The 17,131-nt window shown below is 42.7% G+C and overlaps 1 protein-coding gene across 1 annotated transcript in view; it reads left to right on the plus strand.

Moving 5' to 3' along the window:
• Positions 1-17,131, plus strand: part of MCCC1 (methylcrotonyl-CoA carboxylase subunit 1) — a gene marked incomplete in the record, with an annotated part of 1,520,932 nt that overhangs the window by 771,756 nt on the left and 732,045 nt on the right. Inside the window, 1 exon segment of the mRNA XM_044070663.1 lies at positions 9,263-9,372. Within this exon segment, the coding sequence (XP_043926598.1) occupies positions 9,263-9,372 (110 nt within the window).

Here is a 17,131-nt window from a genome sequence, read left to right on the forward strand (position 1 = left end):
CTTCAAAAAGTGTGACTCATGCTGTCAGAAAATGTCTCTTGACAGATGGGCACACTAGTTGTGTATATTGTTTGGACGCTGTTCACCTGCAGGACTCCTGTTCTATATGTCATGCTTTTAGTCCAAGGGTCCTGCAGGAGCGCAAAAACAAATTAATCCTTCGGGGATTATTGAAGCCTCAGAATTCTCCGGCTAAAAGTACTCAGCCAGTGAAATCCACCAAGTCTGTCAAGCCGTCGGCTCCACCTTCAGAGCCGACTCTTTTACTTGACCAAAAAAAGTATGTCGATGCCGGCTGGCACCGACAAGGCAACTCCTCCGTCGGCTCCATCTGCTATTTCCGTGCCATCTCAGAGCCATAAGAGACTGAGGTCTCACGCATCCACTTGGCACCTCAGTCACCCTTTTTACAGAGTGAACGTAGCCATCATTCTTCCCACACCTCTCCATCCTCTAGATTATCGGATCATGATGTGGAGAGAGTAGTAAGTAGGTTGCTTAAGTCACAGGCACTGGCAAAAATTCTGTCCAGCCCGCTTCAACAGGTATCTGCGCCACCTGCCTCTATTTCTGTTCCTCCTCCGACTACATTTAGCTCGGAGCCGGAGACCATGGATCCGCAGGTAGTAGAACCGTTGGCGGCGATCGTCATCTCTCCTTCAGTTCCGACGTCGGCTCCGATTACCTCGATTATACCTTCTATCGAGGAATCTGGGCGCTAGGGTTCTCTCGTCTGCTCCGAGAGGGGAGTGGCATCGGACCCTTGTCCAACCCCGTTCTCCCCCTCGGAGCTTCTGCGCAGGTGAGCTCTGCTCCAACATCAGCCTCGGAGCCGTCACCCTCAATGCGGAGAAGGACTCCTGTTTCTACGGAGCTGGAGCTTTCTCTGCCTAGAGGTCGGGATGCCTTCGAGGTCATGCGGAGTGTGCTGTCCCCCGAAACAGCTGTAATGCCAGCTCCATCAGCTTCTCCCCTCTTGGTGTCTGTTCCAACCTCTACTCCTACTCCAGACCCCAAGCTTAGGGAACCTATGCCTCAAGACACCCCATTGAGTGATCCGTCTTCTTCCGAAGCCTCCCCTGATCACTCGGAAGAGCCTCCCCAGAAGAAGAAGTGCAAGAGAAAGCACATAGACTCCCCTGAGTCTGTCACCTCAGATACAGACATGGATGAATTGGAAGGGTCCCCAAGGTCCTCCTCTGAAGAGGTTTCCTTTTTGGACATCCTTGAAATGCTTAGACAGAGGAGGGACTGGACTTCCCTAGCCCCTACCGAGGACAAGTCTGTATACCTGGACGCATTCGGTTCCCAACCTTCCACCTTCTGGGTATCTCCTCCTTTCGATCCACTCATGTCTGTAGTGGCTTGAAAGGCTTGGTCTGCTCCAGATTCTGTGGAACCTACTCCGAGGAGACCAAACAAATTTATTACAGCCCCCCCAGGACAAACAATTCCTCTCCAAAGGTGTGCCCGTTGATGCCATGGTGGTAGCAGCAGCCATCAAGAAAGAGTTAACAGTAATCTCTTCATCTGTTGCTTCAGCTACCTTTTCAATGAGGTCCCTGAACTATCTATACCATTTTACATGTCTTCAAAGGGATCCCCTGAAAGAGCTTGGAGATACCTTTCAAGATCCTACAGCTGAGGGAGTACCAGCCAAAGTAGCTTCTCAGCTTGCGACTCTAATTCCATAGTCAACTCCTCCATGAGGCTGATTTCCTATGCAGCCGATGGAGCGGGCAGAGCCGCAGGGACAGGTGTTGCTCTCAGGAGACATGCTTGGATGCAGCTGTGTCATTTTGCGGAACCCTTTCGAGCGTCGTTTACCAATACACCCTTTGATGGCTCCTTTCTCTTTGGGCCTCAGGTGAAAGACACGTTGCCCGTCAGGGGAAGAATTTCGCTGTACCCAAAAGCCTGGCAAAATTTACCAAGAGACAGATGGGTACTATCCATTATATCCGGAGGTTACAAAATTCCCTTCCATCAATCCCCCATAGAATCAAAAAAGCCCATCCCAGATGTCCTACCCAATCTAAGGGATCAAGCAGTCACAGAAGTTTCAAGACTGCTAGGAAAAAAGAGCCATTCAAGAAGTCCCCTCAGACCAACTAAGATCCGGAACTTACTAAAGATTCTTTTTAGTACCAAAAAAGACAGCGGACTGGAGACCAATACTGGATCTCAGCAGATTGAACAAATCTGTACAAAAAGAAAAGTTCTGGATGGTGAAGTCCCCTCAGACCAACTAAGATCCGGAACTTACTAAAGATTCTTTTTAGTACCAAAAAAGACAGCGGACTGGAGACCAATAGTGGATCTCAGCAGATTGAACAAATCTGTACAAAAAGAAAAGTTCTGGATGGTGACACTGCAGTCCATTTTCCCTTTTTTGGGTCAGGACAATTGGATGTGCTCAATAGATCTTCAGGACGCATACTACCATATCAAGATTGATAGATGCTACAGGAGATTTCTTCACTTCCGGGTAGGGGCCAGTCATTACCAGTTCAGAGTTCTGCCCTTTGGTCTCACCTCAGCCCCCAGGGTGTTCACCAAGTGTATGGCAGTAGTCACGGCTCACCTGAGGCGTCAAGGATTCCAGGTGTTTCCCTATCTAGACGACTGGCTCCTGACTGCTACCACCAGGCTTCAACTAGTAGAGGCATGGGAATATACAATCACATCATGTACTCAACTAGGCATTACAGTAAATTTCGAAAAATCTGCCTTGTTGCCCTGTCAGTCTATCACATACATAGGAGCAGGATTAAACACAAAAGAAATGTTTGCAAGATTACCACAGGAAAGCGTTTCCACTATTCGTCAACAAGTGTTAATTCTTATGCAGAGCAAAAGGATTCAAGTAGGATATGTCCTCCAAGCTCTAGGCTCCATGGCAGCTGCCATTCTTCTTGTCCCATTAGCGCGTTTCCACATGAGAATCCTTCAGTGGCTTCTTTTCACGCAGTGGTCTTTCCAGGAACTATCCATGTCTCACATGATCCTGATCACAGAAACATGCAAAAGGCACCTTTCATGGTGGATGGTCTCCCCACTAGTAATTCAGGGCAGACCTTTCATACAACCCCCTCCGGTAGCCACAGTGACCACGGACGCTTCCCTGATAGGGTGGGTGGGGCATTATCTAGGCAGGACAGTCCAAGGCACTTGGCAACCTCACGAGTACCATCTGCATATCAATGTCCTAGAAATGAGAGTGGTGCTCCTAGCGTTGCAAGCCCTTCAAGACTCTCTTCCTTCTGGGACCATTGCAATCCAAACAGACAATATGTCAGTGGTGGGGTACATCAACAAACAGGGTGGGACCAGGTCTTACCCCTTGTGTCGAGAAGCACTCAGACTGTGGCAATGGGCGATTTCCTCCCAACATTTTCTGATAGCAGCGCACATCCCTGGGAAATCCAACGCCATAGCGGACAGGCTTAGTAGAGCTATCCTCATGCCTCACAAGTGGTCTCTCAATCAGGAAGTTGCAGATCTTATCTTCCGCAAATGGGGACAGCCTTGCTGCGACCTATTTGCCACTCCTCTCAACAACAAATGCAGCAGCTACTTCTACCTACTTCCTCTTCCAGGTCATATACCCGAGATGCTCTAGTCCACGATTGGCCTCAGAGACTCCTTTATGCTTTTCCCCCTTTTCCCCTAATACCAAGACTCATACAGAAAGCAAAATCGTTGGGTTGCAAAATGATCCTTATTGCCCCATATTGGCCTCGAATGATATAGTTCCCGTTCCTGCACCTCCATCTTCTGGATCAACCATGGATTCTGGACCCGGTTCCAGATGATCTGATTCATCACAGGCGGGTTGCACCAGTCCCTTCAAACTCTCCAGCTTACAGCTTGGTTACTCCACTTCCAACCTTAGCCAGGCTTTCCAATATCTCCCCAGCAGTCCGTGATATTATTGTTTCCTCACATAAGTCGTCTATGAGGAAAACCTATGCTAGTAAATGGAAACGTTTTTTTTAGTGGGCAGAATCTAGAAATTTGGGTCCTTTCTCAGCCCCAGTCCATGAAATTCTTGAATTTCTAGCACAACTCTTTCAGTCTGGTGCAGATTCCGCTACCATTAGAGTACAATTGGCTGCCATCTCTAATTTTCATATTGGTATGTTCAATTCTAGCATAATGTCTCATAAGCTCTGCAAGGCCTTTATGAGAGGAACATCTCTTCTTAGACCCCCAATTAGAGATCCTCCTCCTCCTTGGGATCTCAATTTAGTTTTAGCTTCCTTAATTTTGCCTCCCTTTGAACTGGCAGCATCATGTTCCTTAAAATTTCTTTCTTGGAAGACACTTTTTCTGGTTGATATCACTTCAGCTAGATGCGTCTCAACTTCAAGCACTATGTGTTCGTCCTCCTTACCTGGTGTTTCACAAGGATAGAGTTTCTCTGAGGACCAATCCATCCTTTATTCCTAAAGCCTGCTCAGAGAACAATTTAAATCAATCCATAGATCTCCCAGTTTTCTTTCCTAATCACAGAAACAAGGCAGAATACAAGCTCCACCAATTGGATGTGCACAGACAATTGCATTTTTACCTCCATAGAACTAAGGAACTAAGAAAGTCAGACCAGTTATTTCTTTCATATGCTTTCAACAAACAAGGCCTTCCAGTTTCTAAGGTGACCTTATCCAGATGGTCATCTGATACTATTGCCTTTATTTATCAGTTATGAAATAAAGAGCTACCAGCTAAACCAAAAGGTCATTCCACTAGAGCGTTAGCCACCTCTGTAGCCTTTCAGTCTAGGTTGCCCATAGACTCAATCTGTGCAGCTGTCACTTGGGCAAACCCTCACACTTTTATCTCTCATTACAAGGTGGATATGGTCTCCTGGAGCAGAGCTTCCTTTGGTTCTACTATTCTGAAGAGTCTGTTCCAATGAGCCACCCAGGATTTTAGGTGCTAGGGATGCTGTCCCAAACAGCAAGAACGAAGGCGAGATGGACAACTTAACATAAAGAAGTTATGTACCTACCATAACGTTCCATGTTAGTTGTCTTCATCTCGCCTTCCTTCTTGCGTCCCTCCCTCCTTCCCACTTCTTAGAGGATTGAGAGGAGTTCCTTTTTGTTTTCACTGGCTGAGTATCTTTAATTACTTCACATGCCAATGACTCTTTCCTTGTTTAGGTGTATTGGACAACCAGTTTTTAGGTAACTGGTTACTCTACTTGTGTCTAGTGTGCACTATCACAAACGAGATCTGGGTAGCTGACGTTGGGCATTCTGGGATAAGGGGTAGCCTCAAGCCAGTAAACAGCTCTCGAGCTATAGAAGATGGCCGAGTTCGGCTCCGAATCCAAACAGCAAGAACAACTAACATGGAACGTTATGGTAGGTGCATAACTTCTTTTTGCTAATGCCCGGGAGACCATATCCACCTTGTAATGAGAGATAAAAGTGTGATAATGAATAGCTGGTACTGGGTAGATGAGAATGAAGCAGCCAGCATCAGATCAGCCACCATGGGGGGAAGAAGCTATCATCTCATCTATTTTTGGGAAGCCATTATACACACAGTTGCTTTCCAGCATGTAACCCTCCAGCTAATATGTGCAAGCATGCACTTGGTCATGAGCTGCATTCGCAGGTAAAGTAGATGATAGTGAGAAAAAAAATTCATCATCTTGCTGCAGGTGACAGCCATTCTTGGCAGTCTGAGGAGGATTAATGGGCTGTTGTTTATGAAGTGAGTGAGTGGGCAGTCAAAAGAAATGCTAGAGTAAGTTTGGTTTAGATGGAGACAAACATCTGAAGCAGATCATTCCACTGTGGCAGGCAAACACAAAGACATAAAAGAAATAAAGAACTAACAGGAAAAATGCTGAAAAGGAAAAAAAATGTGAAAAAAGGCTTGTCCATGTTCCTTCTAGTGGTACTGCTCATCAAATTGATGGAAACGGAGTCATCAGCAGGGTTTGATATTAAAGAGAAGGAAACTCCCTTCATTAATGTGGGTCCCGGAAGACCCTGCTTTTCAGAATGCCACACATTATGGCAAGTTCTGCACCTGATACTGAGAAAACATCTCCAGTAGAGAAATAATCCCTGAAACACAAGGTACATATTTTTTCTAAACTGTCTAGGAAGTTAAAGTTTTGGCTAAATCATCCTCAGTAACTTCACTAGTGAGACCTTCATCCAGGTAAAACCTAAAGCTGATACCAATATCAGTCTTGGGCATTGGTACTAGATTACAATGACTTCACTAAAGAATGCCTCTGGGTGATGCAGTAAGCGACCTAAACAGATTCCCTGTTAGTAATTCAAATCCATCAAACAGCAGACTGTCAAAGGCATTCCTTCAGTGAAGGAACTTAATAACTTCTCTGTAGCCCTCCCCACAGTACTGCATAAGAGCAGAAAACATTGAAGCTTCTCAATGTACTTTTCTGAAGAGGAAGAATTTTAGATTAAATTGATTTTTTTTAACTATTATAGGTTATGTTATCTACCATTCCTTGGTATTCAGCCCTCAACCCACAAAAGGATGTTACATTAAGAGAGATGGAGTTAATTTGATGAATGATTTTAATGGACAGTATACTGAAGATTTTATGCCACTGCATGCAGTAGGTAGGAAAGTTAGATAGGTCTTTATAGATGAGGGCTGTCCACATTACAGCTAAAGGCTCTACTGTAAAGCTCTTTTCAGATCCGGATGTAGCATAATTGACCTGAAGGTTCCAGCCAGACAGATAAGTGAGAACTTGGAGAAAAAGCGTATGACAAGGTCCCAAGCAAGCTGATTTGGGCAGGCCTGTGATGGTCCTAAGTCCCAGTAAGATTGGTAGAATTAGTGCAGGCTATGTACAAGGACCCAATGATACAAGTAAGAACAGTGCTCAGACTCAGAGTGGCTCCCAGTGGGAGTGGGTGTGCATCAGGGTTCAGGTCTAAGCCCTCTGCCATTTATACTGGTGACAGACTATGTTAGCAAATAGGTAGTAGGAACATGTCCGCAAAGTTGCTGTATTTAGACTCTGAAAAGAACTTCAGCAAAGACCAGGGGAATGGAGTGCAAAACTGAAGGCACACTGGGTGAAAAAGAGCACAGATAAGACAGTTGTAATCACAGCAAATGGGGGAAATCAGAAGGAGCTGAGAGCTAAAGTACAAGGGAAATACTAGAACAGGTTACCATCTACAAGTACATGGGAAGGCTGGTTGAGGAGAAGGGAAGTCTGAGTAAGGAGGTAATTGCTAACATTAGAGGGGCTGCAGGCAGCTGGCACAGAATGTCGGGGTAGTATGTAACAGAAAAATGCCAAAGAAGCTGAAAAGTAAGGTGTACAAAACAGTAATGCAACCAGTACTGATGTGTCATACCGAAACCTGGGCAGTGAAGACAGAGCAGTTGAGAAGCTAGAGGTGATGGAGATGAGGTGGTTCAGACCGGTGGTAGGATGCAGACTGTGAGACAGATGAAATGAGGACATCAGAACAGAAGTCTAGGTAACTCCAATTTCAAAGAAGATCAAAGAGAACAGATTATGGTTGTTTGGGCACATGTGCAGCAAAACAGAAAACAATCTAGTTTAGAAGATTTGGGAGGAGGCACGAGGAAACAAGGGTGACCAGCAAAGTGATTGATGGGTGGAATGTGTGAGCAATGACAGTTAGGCATGACTGTTGAAAGAAAGAGAGTGGCACTAAATCGAGAGAGATGGTGACAGCTGGCATGACACCCTGACCTCTTGTAGAAAAAAATGGGAAAAAGGTGGGTTATGATGATGATGAATGTAATTTGCCAGTATGTTTTTGTGGATATGGGAAAGTCATATGCTGTACACTAAAATGTCTGTGGTAAGTGCTACAACAGTATGATCCCAGCACCACTGTTGCATGGCATTTATTTTGTGTGTTTAAAGACAGAGTTGTGACTGAATTCTTGGTATTTAGTTGAACACATTTGTGGTAAGCATTTGAGTCTACCAAGGGTTGTGGAGTGTGCTCCATCCTGTTTGTGATTTTCTTGATCAGGATATCAAGATGAAGACAATATCAGAAGCACATTCAGTTTATAGGTATGAGAGTAGCATTCTTTGTGTTGTATAAATGATGTCCTCCTCTTTGCTTCAAGTGACTTTGATCTCCATATGCTGGCTGTGAAGAAGTCGGGATGAAAACAGCATTTCCAATTCAGAGGCCATGGCTTTATCAAAGGAAAGAATGGATTGACTTCTGTAAATTGGGGGAAAAAACAGCTTCTTTGGGTGGAGAGGTTTTACGTAACCTGGAGACTTGTTTATGACAGAATGTTGACCAGATTGTGAAATGAAGATGAAAATTTAGTACACCTTTATATTTAAGTGCTCTTGAGCTTTGTCATGCAATGGCTTGCACCACAATTGTTTATAGATTTCCCTCTACTCACAGTATCTGATCCAGGGTCTATCAGAATTGATGGAGATGTAACCTTCCTTAACCCAGTCTTTCCCTTTTCTTGTTCTCTGGTCCTTCCATGAACATTATGAAGTGATAGTAACAATGAGTTCTTATTCACGTATGTGTTTAAAAGTCAAGAGTCTTATCTCCCCACTTTTTGGTTCAACCATTGTCCATGTCTTAGATACTTAACCCTTCTAGTCCTGACAAAACCTTTGATGATCACTAACTCGTCACTTTCTGGTCTAACCATTGTCCATGTCTTAGATACTTAATCCCCCTGTTCCTAACAAAACCTTTGATGATCACTAACATGTTCCTGAAGTCCTGGACATAAATCTTGCCGATGTCCAGCAGCATGACCTATTTATTTTATTTTTTTACATTTGATGGCCAGGTAAACTTACTGGACACAAATGTTCCTTTTTAAGGGTGACCTTAGAATGTCTTTTGTTTGAGTGACTTGCTTAAATTTGCACCGTAGGCAAATGCAGGTGGAAGGAGTCAAACCCTTAGCCCTTTGGTGACAGTAGCAGCATTGCACTAATGTTCTTGAAAAGATATGTACCTGCGATGTGCTAACATAACTGCCTTTTTCAGCAGCGGTATTTTTTAACACACTCTTTGTAAAAAGAATGCATTCACTGTTAGGAGCAAGACAGTTCATGGTTCTAACTTTTGTGACTAGTGCAGTTTAAGAAAATGTGGGCACAAGTTAGCTGCAGTATATTCTACTGCTATTTTAAGCATTTATTTTGTTTCACAAGAATTTGCCTACTTTAATCACAGATGTTCAAAACCATTTATTTAATTTTGTTTTCTTGTCTTTTTTTCAGGTGATGAAGTTTCTGTTCACTATGATCCTATGATTGCAAAATTAGTTGTCTGGGGAAAGGATCGCAGTGCAGCATTAAGGAAGTTGCGATACTGCCTCCACCAGTACAATGTGAGTATTCGACAGCATGGTCATGACGAGGCTTTCCTTTATTTAGTTTGTTATTGTGTTTCATAAGATTTAGTGTTCAAGATGTTAGGGAAACAATTTTTTTTATCTTGAGACAAAATCATGTAATTTTCAGAATGTCTCCCGTTTTGAATTATGTGGAGTTCAGCATACCTGTTATTTATTGTTCAGTGTTGCAGTTATGATTCTTTGGAAGTCTTGGATGCAGGAGCCTGGATGCCAGTCCAAATACCAGAGATCTTGCCCTTCTCCCCTTAGGCCTGGTGAACTCACTGTCCTTCCAATTTTAGGACATTGGTGGTGTAACGGATAATTGGCGAAAAGCACCATATTCAGGTCTTTCTTTCCCCAAACTGCTACCATATATCCGTAAGATCCAGAGCATGATCTTTTCTGTGCTTGCCCAATCAGGTGCCAGGATACTATAAACAAGAACTGGAGGAAAGTGAATAGGGTACCCAATCCCAGATTTAGGTCAGAAAAAAGAGGCTGGAGGGAGGGGACTTTTACTGTGACACTAAATCTGCCTGAACATGTACAAGTGTGGTAAATTCCTAACATATATGTTTTTCGTATTTCATTGATGCAGAGCTGAGTTGTGGCATAACTCCCAGAGCTAGCTAACATTTGGTGGATTCACTTTTGAACACAAGACATTTTATTGGAGTGTGTGTGTGTGTGTGTGTGTGTGTGTGTGTGTGTGTGTGTGTGTGTGTGTGTGTGTGTGTGTGTCTGTGTAAAACATGTAAAATTCCTTTAAGAATTTAGCACCTTTACTGTATAGTACCGGAATATAAATCATGATACTTGTAGTCCAGCAAAAAGATAGCAAGATATTTAATCTGTCCTTGTTTTACTTATGAAGTAGCCATTCTGACAATCTGCAAATGTTACATCTTCCATTTGTTGACATGACTAAGATTGGCTTACTTGGTACTCAGGAGTCAGCCCATACTGTTTATTGCTTGGTGGATCATGATATGGGGGGTATAAGAGGATGAATTATCAATCCCATGCCAAGGAAGATTCCAGTGCCTCACAGCTATTCCCATTGACTGCATGCCTTCAAACGGGAAAGGCCAGATAATAATCTTCATTACCTTTTGGTGTCAGACAGTGGTGTAATTTCTTGGTTTCAGACACTTGGAAACACAAGCAACATCACCTTTTAAGGCCCTGGAAATTGCACACGACAGTGGACAACAGTTGGCTAAATCTTAGAGTTGGGTATCTGTTGTAGATGTTGTCAGCTTGCTAATCTTCCCTTCTGTGGTTTCATAGATGATAGAAGCCAACAGGAATTGTTAGATGTTACAGATGGACTGTACCAAGTGGAAAGGTTTCTCCATTTTGAAGGAGTTGTATCCTTTGCCTCTGTTTCTAAGCCAGGAATGTTGGTGCTAGTTACTTATGTCAGACACCTGTACTAGTGAAGTCCCAGTTGTTTTGCAGTTACTTTCTACATGACCGTGATTTCTGCCCATTATGACCTTTTTAAGGGCTGGACTGTGACCCAGCATCAGCTGATTAAGCAGTTCCTGAAAAAAATCTGTGCATCTTTGTCTGATACCAAAGGATTCTTCTCCTTCTCCTCCTACTTACAGTTAGAACTTCATGGCTGGCAAGCCTCCACATTATGCTTTCAAATCATTGGAAAAGGGCTTTGAAAATGATGATCTCTTAGGAAATATTTAACTGGTGGATAGTGCCTCTCTTCAATGGATCCATGAGCTTCAGGACATATCTTTGGGGAAGCATAACTGATGTATCATAAGGATGGTTTGTCCTTTACAACTAAATTCTTGTCCTCTTACAAAAGATTGTAATAAAAAATCATAAAGAGTGAGGATAAAATAATTGATATAAGCAGATTCTGGTGGAAAAGGTGTTTGGCTTTATGTTGAGATCCTGTCTAAAGAATCTGGTGATTTTTTGAGAGGATAATGCAAGGCATGGATAGTGGGCATGCTGTTCATACAATATACCTAGACTTTGCCAAAGTCTTTGATGCCTTACCACATGCCAACATTTTCAACAAAGTAAATGCACTCCAAATTGATTCCCTTGTAATTAAATGGATAGTTAGGTGGCTGAGGGACAGAACCCACATTGTGAGGGTGGCAGGTATATCCTCTGAGAGTATTAAAGTAGCCAGTGAGGTACCACAGGGATCCATACTGGGACCTGTCCTATTAGGACTATACTTCTCTGATCTCCAAATCATGAATGGGTAGTTCTGCTTAACCAAGTTTACAGATTATTGTGAACTGGGTGTTATACTTAATTGTCTTTCTAATTTGCAGAAGCAACAGAGTGAAGTTGCACATGTAAATAGCTACTGCTCTGAAAATGGGCTAAGACTTAATGCTAAAACAATGCAATGTTGTTAAGTTTGGCAAACAAGCCCTTCACCCATTTTATAGCATAGAAATCACCCCACTGCAAAATTAAGATGAGAGACTGTGTGTCATGGGCAGATAACACCCCTGCCTTTGATCATTCTGTTATAACAGTGGTCTGGAAATCCTTTCTGGCACAGCTGATTGCAAAGGATATGTTATCTAGAGCCAAATAAGTCCTTAGCCTTCTGTATTCTACACTAATCAGGTCCATCATTGAATACGGTGCCCCCGCTGAGATCCATCTTACTAATATCAAGCATTTGTTGAGACCCCAAAAGTTACTGACAAAAAAGATTATGTGTGGAAAGGACCTGAGCTACCAAGAGAGACCTGGAGGCCTTGACCCTGTATTCATGTCCTGCAAACTGCTTAAGGATGATCACTGCTTTGCTTTCTGGGCCGTTAGGGATCTGGAAGTTCAAGACCTCTTATTTCTCCACAAATTAAACTGTCCAGTAAAATCTAGAAACAGAGGTGTGAACCTGCATCAGCAAATAAACAGAGAAATTTGTCAAGGAAAAAATACCCCCTTCCTGGAATAAACTTTTTCTCCAGATCAAGCTGTGTGACATGCTCCCCAAGAAAGAATTAGAGGATTGGACGGGTTTTCAGAAATTCACTCCTGTACACCTTGCTTGTCACTTCTTAAAAAAAAAAAGAGGCAAGGTTTAAGGGTGAGTACCTGGCAAGGCGTAAATGGCCACATAGCCCAGGTGCCTTGTACATGCTGTGTGAAATAATCTGCAGATGTCCGAGATTTGAGAATTATTCAAACTGTAAATGAACAGATAGATTTAAAAGTTTTTGAACTTGCCAATAATTAGAGAATAACTGGTAATACAGCAACATGTGCCGAACAGGCATTGCTGTGCACCAGTCTCTTGCTTCAGCACACAACCCAGCGTCTGTTACTGTATTTAAGACACGGCATACTTGTGCTGTTATGTAGTCATTTCTAGGGGAAATTTCTTGGTGTGTGTGTGTGTGTTCTTTCAACATATTTTCACATCCCTGTTACACATTCAGATAGATAAGTAACAGCCTGTGGAGTTAATGGTACATGGCAGAATGATAGTTTCATAAGATAATAAAATTGTAATAGCTTAACTGGTGATATAGACTGAAAAACACCCCCACAGGTATGAAAATATTCTTTTTCTTTCAGTGCATTCTCTGTAGAATCATAAAGGAATATCTGTAATAACAGAAGGAAAATCTTAGATTGAGAAATGAAAAATTATTTTCTTTACAAAGAAGGTCCACAGTTGCAGGAGTAATGACTTAAAACATTGCATCAGATTGACTGGCTGACTGTTAGAACCACAGTCTACAATAAAACAACTCTAACAGTATACCCAAATGTGTGCAAACACAATGTGACTTCTGCAGTAGTGGAAGTATAAACCAGTATGTACATTAACGGACTGAGCAGTTATAGTTTGATACCAGGTGTGCGCTTGGGTTTGGCAGTAATAATCTCATGTGTACTGTGGTCAGTAGTATGCACAGGTCATATAGTGTCTGTGCTGTTTACACTTTTTTGAGCTGAAAGAAAGTAAAGTATTGTCTCACAAAAGTAGATGCTAAAGGACTGCTGTGGAATCTATGGGGTACTTGAACAAATGTGCACATTAAATCTGCTCTTAAGTACACCTTTGCTTACAAACTGAATTACATGTTTAATTCGTTGTCATTGGAAATTGACTGGCACACATTGAATTCTTTTCATTTTAAATCATTTAATTCAACACTTAGTCCCCTCCTAGGGTGCCATCTTTAATCAAACTCTCTACTACCTGGCTCACATTAATTTCATCCTGTAGCTGTTGTACCTTCCCTACCCCTCTGTTCGTTGTGCCTGCACAGCAATTTGCATGGGTTTCTTTCCTTAGTGATCCCCACACCCCCCACCTGGGATCCACTGCATAAAGCAATTTCTTCCTTCTTCACTGAAGCTGGCTATCTTAACTAAGTAAAACCTCTGGGAAGCAAGAACCAGACTCCCTCCAGCTTTTCAGTTGTAATAGTTTGCATGGGTTTCTTTCCTGAGTGCCCCCCCCAACCTGGGATTCACTGCATAAAGCAATTTCTACCTTCTCCACTGAAGCTGGCTATCTTAACTAAGTAAAAGCTCTGGGAAGCAAGAACCTGACTCTCCCTCCAGCTTTTCAATTGTAATAGTTTGCACGGGTTTCTTTCCGAGTGACCCCCCCCCCCCCCCCCACCTGGGATTTACTGCATAAAGCAATTTCTACCTTCTCCACTGTAGCTGGCTATCTTAACTAAGTAAAACCTCTGAGAAGCAAGAACCTGACTCCCTCCAGCTTTTCAATTGTAATAGGTGAACTACAATTTAGTTTTTGTAAACTGTTGAGGCTTAATGATGTATGCACAACAACAGTGAAGGGATCTAGCCAGTTGCCACTAGATTGGGCTATACTACTTTGAATCAGCCTTATACTCGCACAGTGTTCCAGTCCCAAGCATTTACTTTTTAATTTGATAAAGTAATTTTGCTCCCTCCTTTTTGGCTACATTTGCTAGTTTACCCCTAGGATCCAGTTAAAATTAGCCTGAAAATTGGTGTAAAATTAAAAAAGAATAAAACGAGTTAAAGTACAGCCAACAACACTGCTTACATACAATCATACAAACCAAACCAAAAGCCCAAGGTAACTCTCAGAGTCAGTCCTCACCTTACACTGATAGTTTTCCAGCCCTTCTCCCTGTGGAAGAGGGATCCATAAGTTCCTGGTTAATTCTGTCCTGACTGCTCTCTTCTCCATTCTCCCCATCTGCCACCCCCACCCCCACCCCCTGATTATCTTTATTAGTCAGCCCCCTCCTAGGGTGCCATCTTTAATCAAACTCTCTACTACCTGGCTCACATTAATTTCATCCTGTAGCTGTTGTACCTTCCCTACCCCTCTGTTCGTTGTGCCTGCACAGTAAGTAAGTTACTTTGCATTACTGTCCTCTCTTTGCTGTTAGCTCCTGATTTATTTGGTTATTACTGTTAACTACTGAGGTATTTGATGGTGCTAAGCTGTAACTGCTGTTCAGAACTCCTATATGTTTGGAGAGCTAGCTAATGTTCTCACTTACAAACTGCTTGTTTTTTTATCTTGTTTTATGAAGGTAGAGCTTTAATTGTTGAATATCCGACAGGCATCCTGCTAACTGTTTTGCAGAGGTCATTCATGTTCTGATTACATTTGTAAGCATTCCTATGGCATGCTACTGTACTTAGAAGACTTGCAGGCTGGACTTTATATTTGCTTTTATAGAAGGCTAAGTGAACGCAGTTCATGTTACTGTTAGTTCATACTGAATAACATAGCTCTAGAATTATTGTCCTAAAACAGCCATACTTTGATTTGTGCATTATATCCTGTATGTATTCACTGAAGTATACAGCTGTTATCACTGGACTTAGAGGCTGTATGTTATTGCTGTTAGTCTGTGGTTTTACAGAGCTGATACTGTATGCACTATAATCAATTTTAATTATAATGTATGCAATATAATTAATTTTACTCTCCAGCTCTATTCCTTGCATGCTCTCCACTTCACATTCTTGTAACCTTTGCACTAATTCTGCCTTATTTACCTTTATTTTTCAGTTTGCACAGGTTTCTTTCCTGAGTGACCCCCCCCCCCCCACAGACACACACACACACCTGGGATTCACTGCATAAAGCAATTTCTACCTTCTCCACTGAAGCTGGCTATCTTAACTAAGTAAAAGCTCTGGGAAGCAAGAACCTGACTCCCTCCAGCTTTTCAATTGTAATAGGTGAACTACAATTTAGTTTTTGTAAACTGTTGAGGCTTAGTGGTGTATGCACAACAACAGTGAAGGGATCTAGCCAATTGCCTCTAGATTGGGCTATACTACATTGAATCAGCCTTACACTCACACAATGTTCCAGTCCCAAGCATACTTTTTAATTTGGTAAAGTAATTTTGCTCCCTCCTTAATGACTACAGTTCCTAGTTTACCCCTAGGATCCAATTAAAATTAGCCTGAAAACTGGTGTAAAATTAAAAAAGAATAAAACAAATTAAAGTGCAGCCAAAAACATTACTTACATGCAATCATACAAACCAAACCAAAAGCCCAAGGTAACTCTCAGAGTCAGTGTTAGCCCCGCTCCGCTTGCCCTCACTGCGCTCAGCTCGCTTTGCTCGGCTCGCTTCGCTCCCCTCCCTGCCCCCAAATTCCACCCGCCCCCACTAGTGCTAAATTTAAACCAGACTTTGCCACTCCCCTCCTGCTAAGTACCAATTGGCACCTCACACATCATTGAGCAACCCTGCCCCCTTAACCCATTTCCTTCTCTCTCATTCTTCCACACCCTGTTAGCACAGTCAGCCATCAAATTTGGCCCGCCCCCTATCAAAATGCAAACAAGCAAAAAAACACTAATTACCCAAATGCCTATACTGTTTCTATTTTACCATCTCACTGCCTAAGAACAAAAACTTGACCATGGTATTCACTACCCAAATGGTCAAACAGATGCCCACAACTTCAGACATAACACCAAACACTTTACCTTCCCCAGCACACTGAATATACCACCCTCTAAAAAATACCACCCTTGTACAGCCACAAAACATAATCCTAAAGACAAAGACTATATAAAGCTTATAAACAAGCTCCTAAAGCTCAGAATATCCTGTCACTATAACCTTATAACACATGGAGTCATTCATCCCAAGCCTGGCCCACCCACACCCAATAACCTCCACTCCCCTACCACAACCCCCACAGTCAAGCTACCCATGAATACTCCCACTAGTTCCCTCCTAGCATTTCACCTAAATATTAGAAGTGTTAACAATAAGATTCCCAACCTACACGCCCTCCTAGCAACCCACTCCCCAGACATTGTGTCTTAAGGAAGCCTGGCTAAAACCCAGTACTACTGACAGTGAGATACTACCTCCAGGATACAATATTCACCGGCTAGACCGTGCTACAGGGAAAGGAGGTGGTATAGCAGTCCTTTACAAAAATACTTTAACCGTTAATCGAGACACCATTCAACTTCCCCAATTCAATAACGCGGAACTCCTCATAACCAAGCTACAGATTAACCAAAACAAACGCTTGAACATAGTCTGTGCGTACATTCCACCAAGCAACAACCTAAATACCCTAGAAGATCTCCTTTATTGGTTATCCTCTACCTATCCCCAAGAAACCGTAGTTATTGGTGATTTTAACACTGACTGGCACCCCTGCTCCTCCAACCCCTCCCCCCCCAAATAAACTTATCTGGGTTTAAACAGACCATAACCTCTCCCACTAGGATAAACAAACCAACCAACAA

The sequence above is a fragment of the Protopterus annectens genome, chromosome 4.part1 (assembly GCF_019279795.1).
Source record: "Protopterus annectens isolate FY-2018-M chromosome 4.part1, PAN1.0, whole genome shotgun sequence".
Classification (NCBI taxonomy): domain Eukaryota; kingdom Metazoa; phylum Chordata; order Ceratodontiformes; family Protopteridae; genus Protopterus; species Protopterus annectens.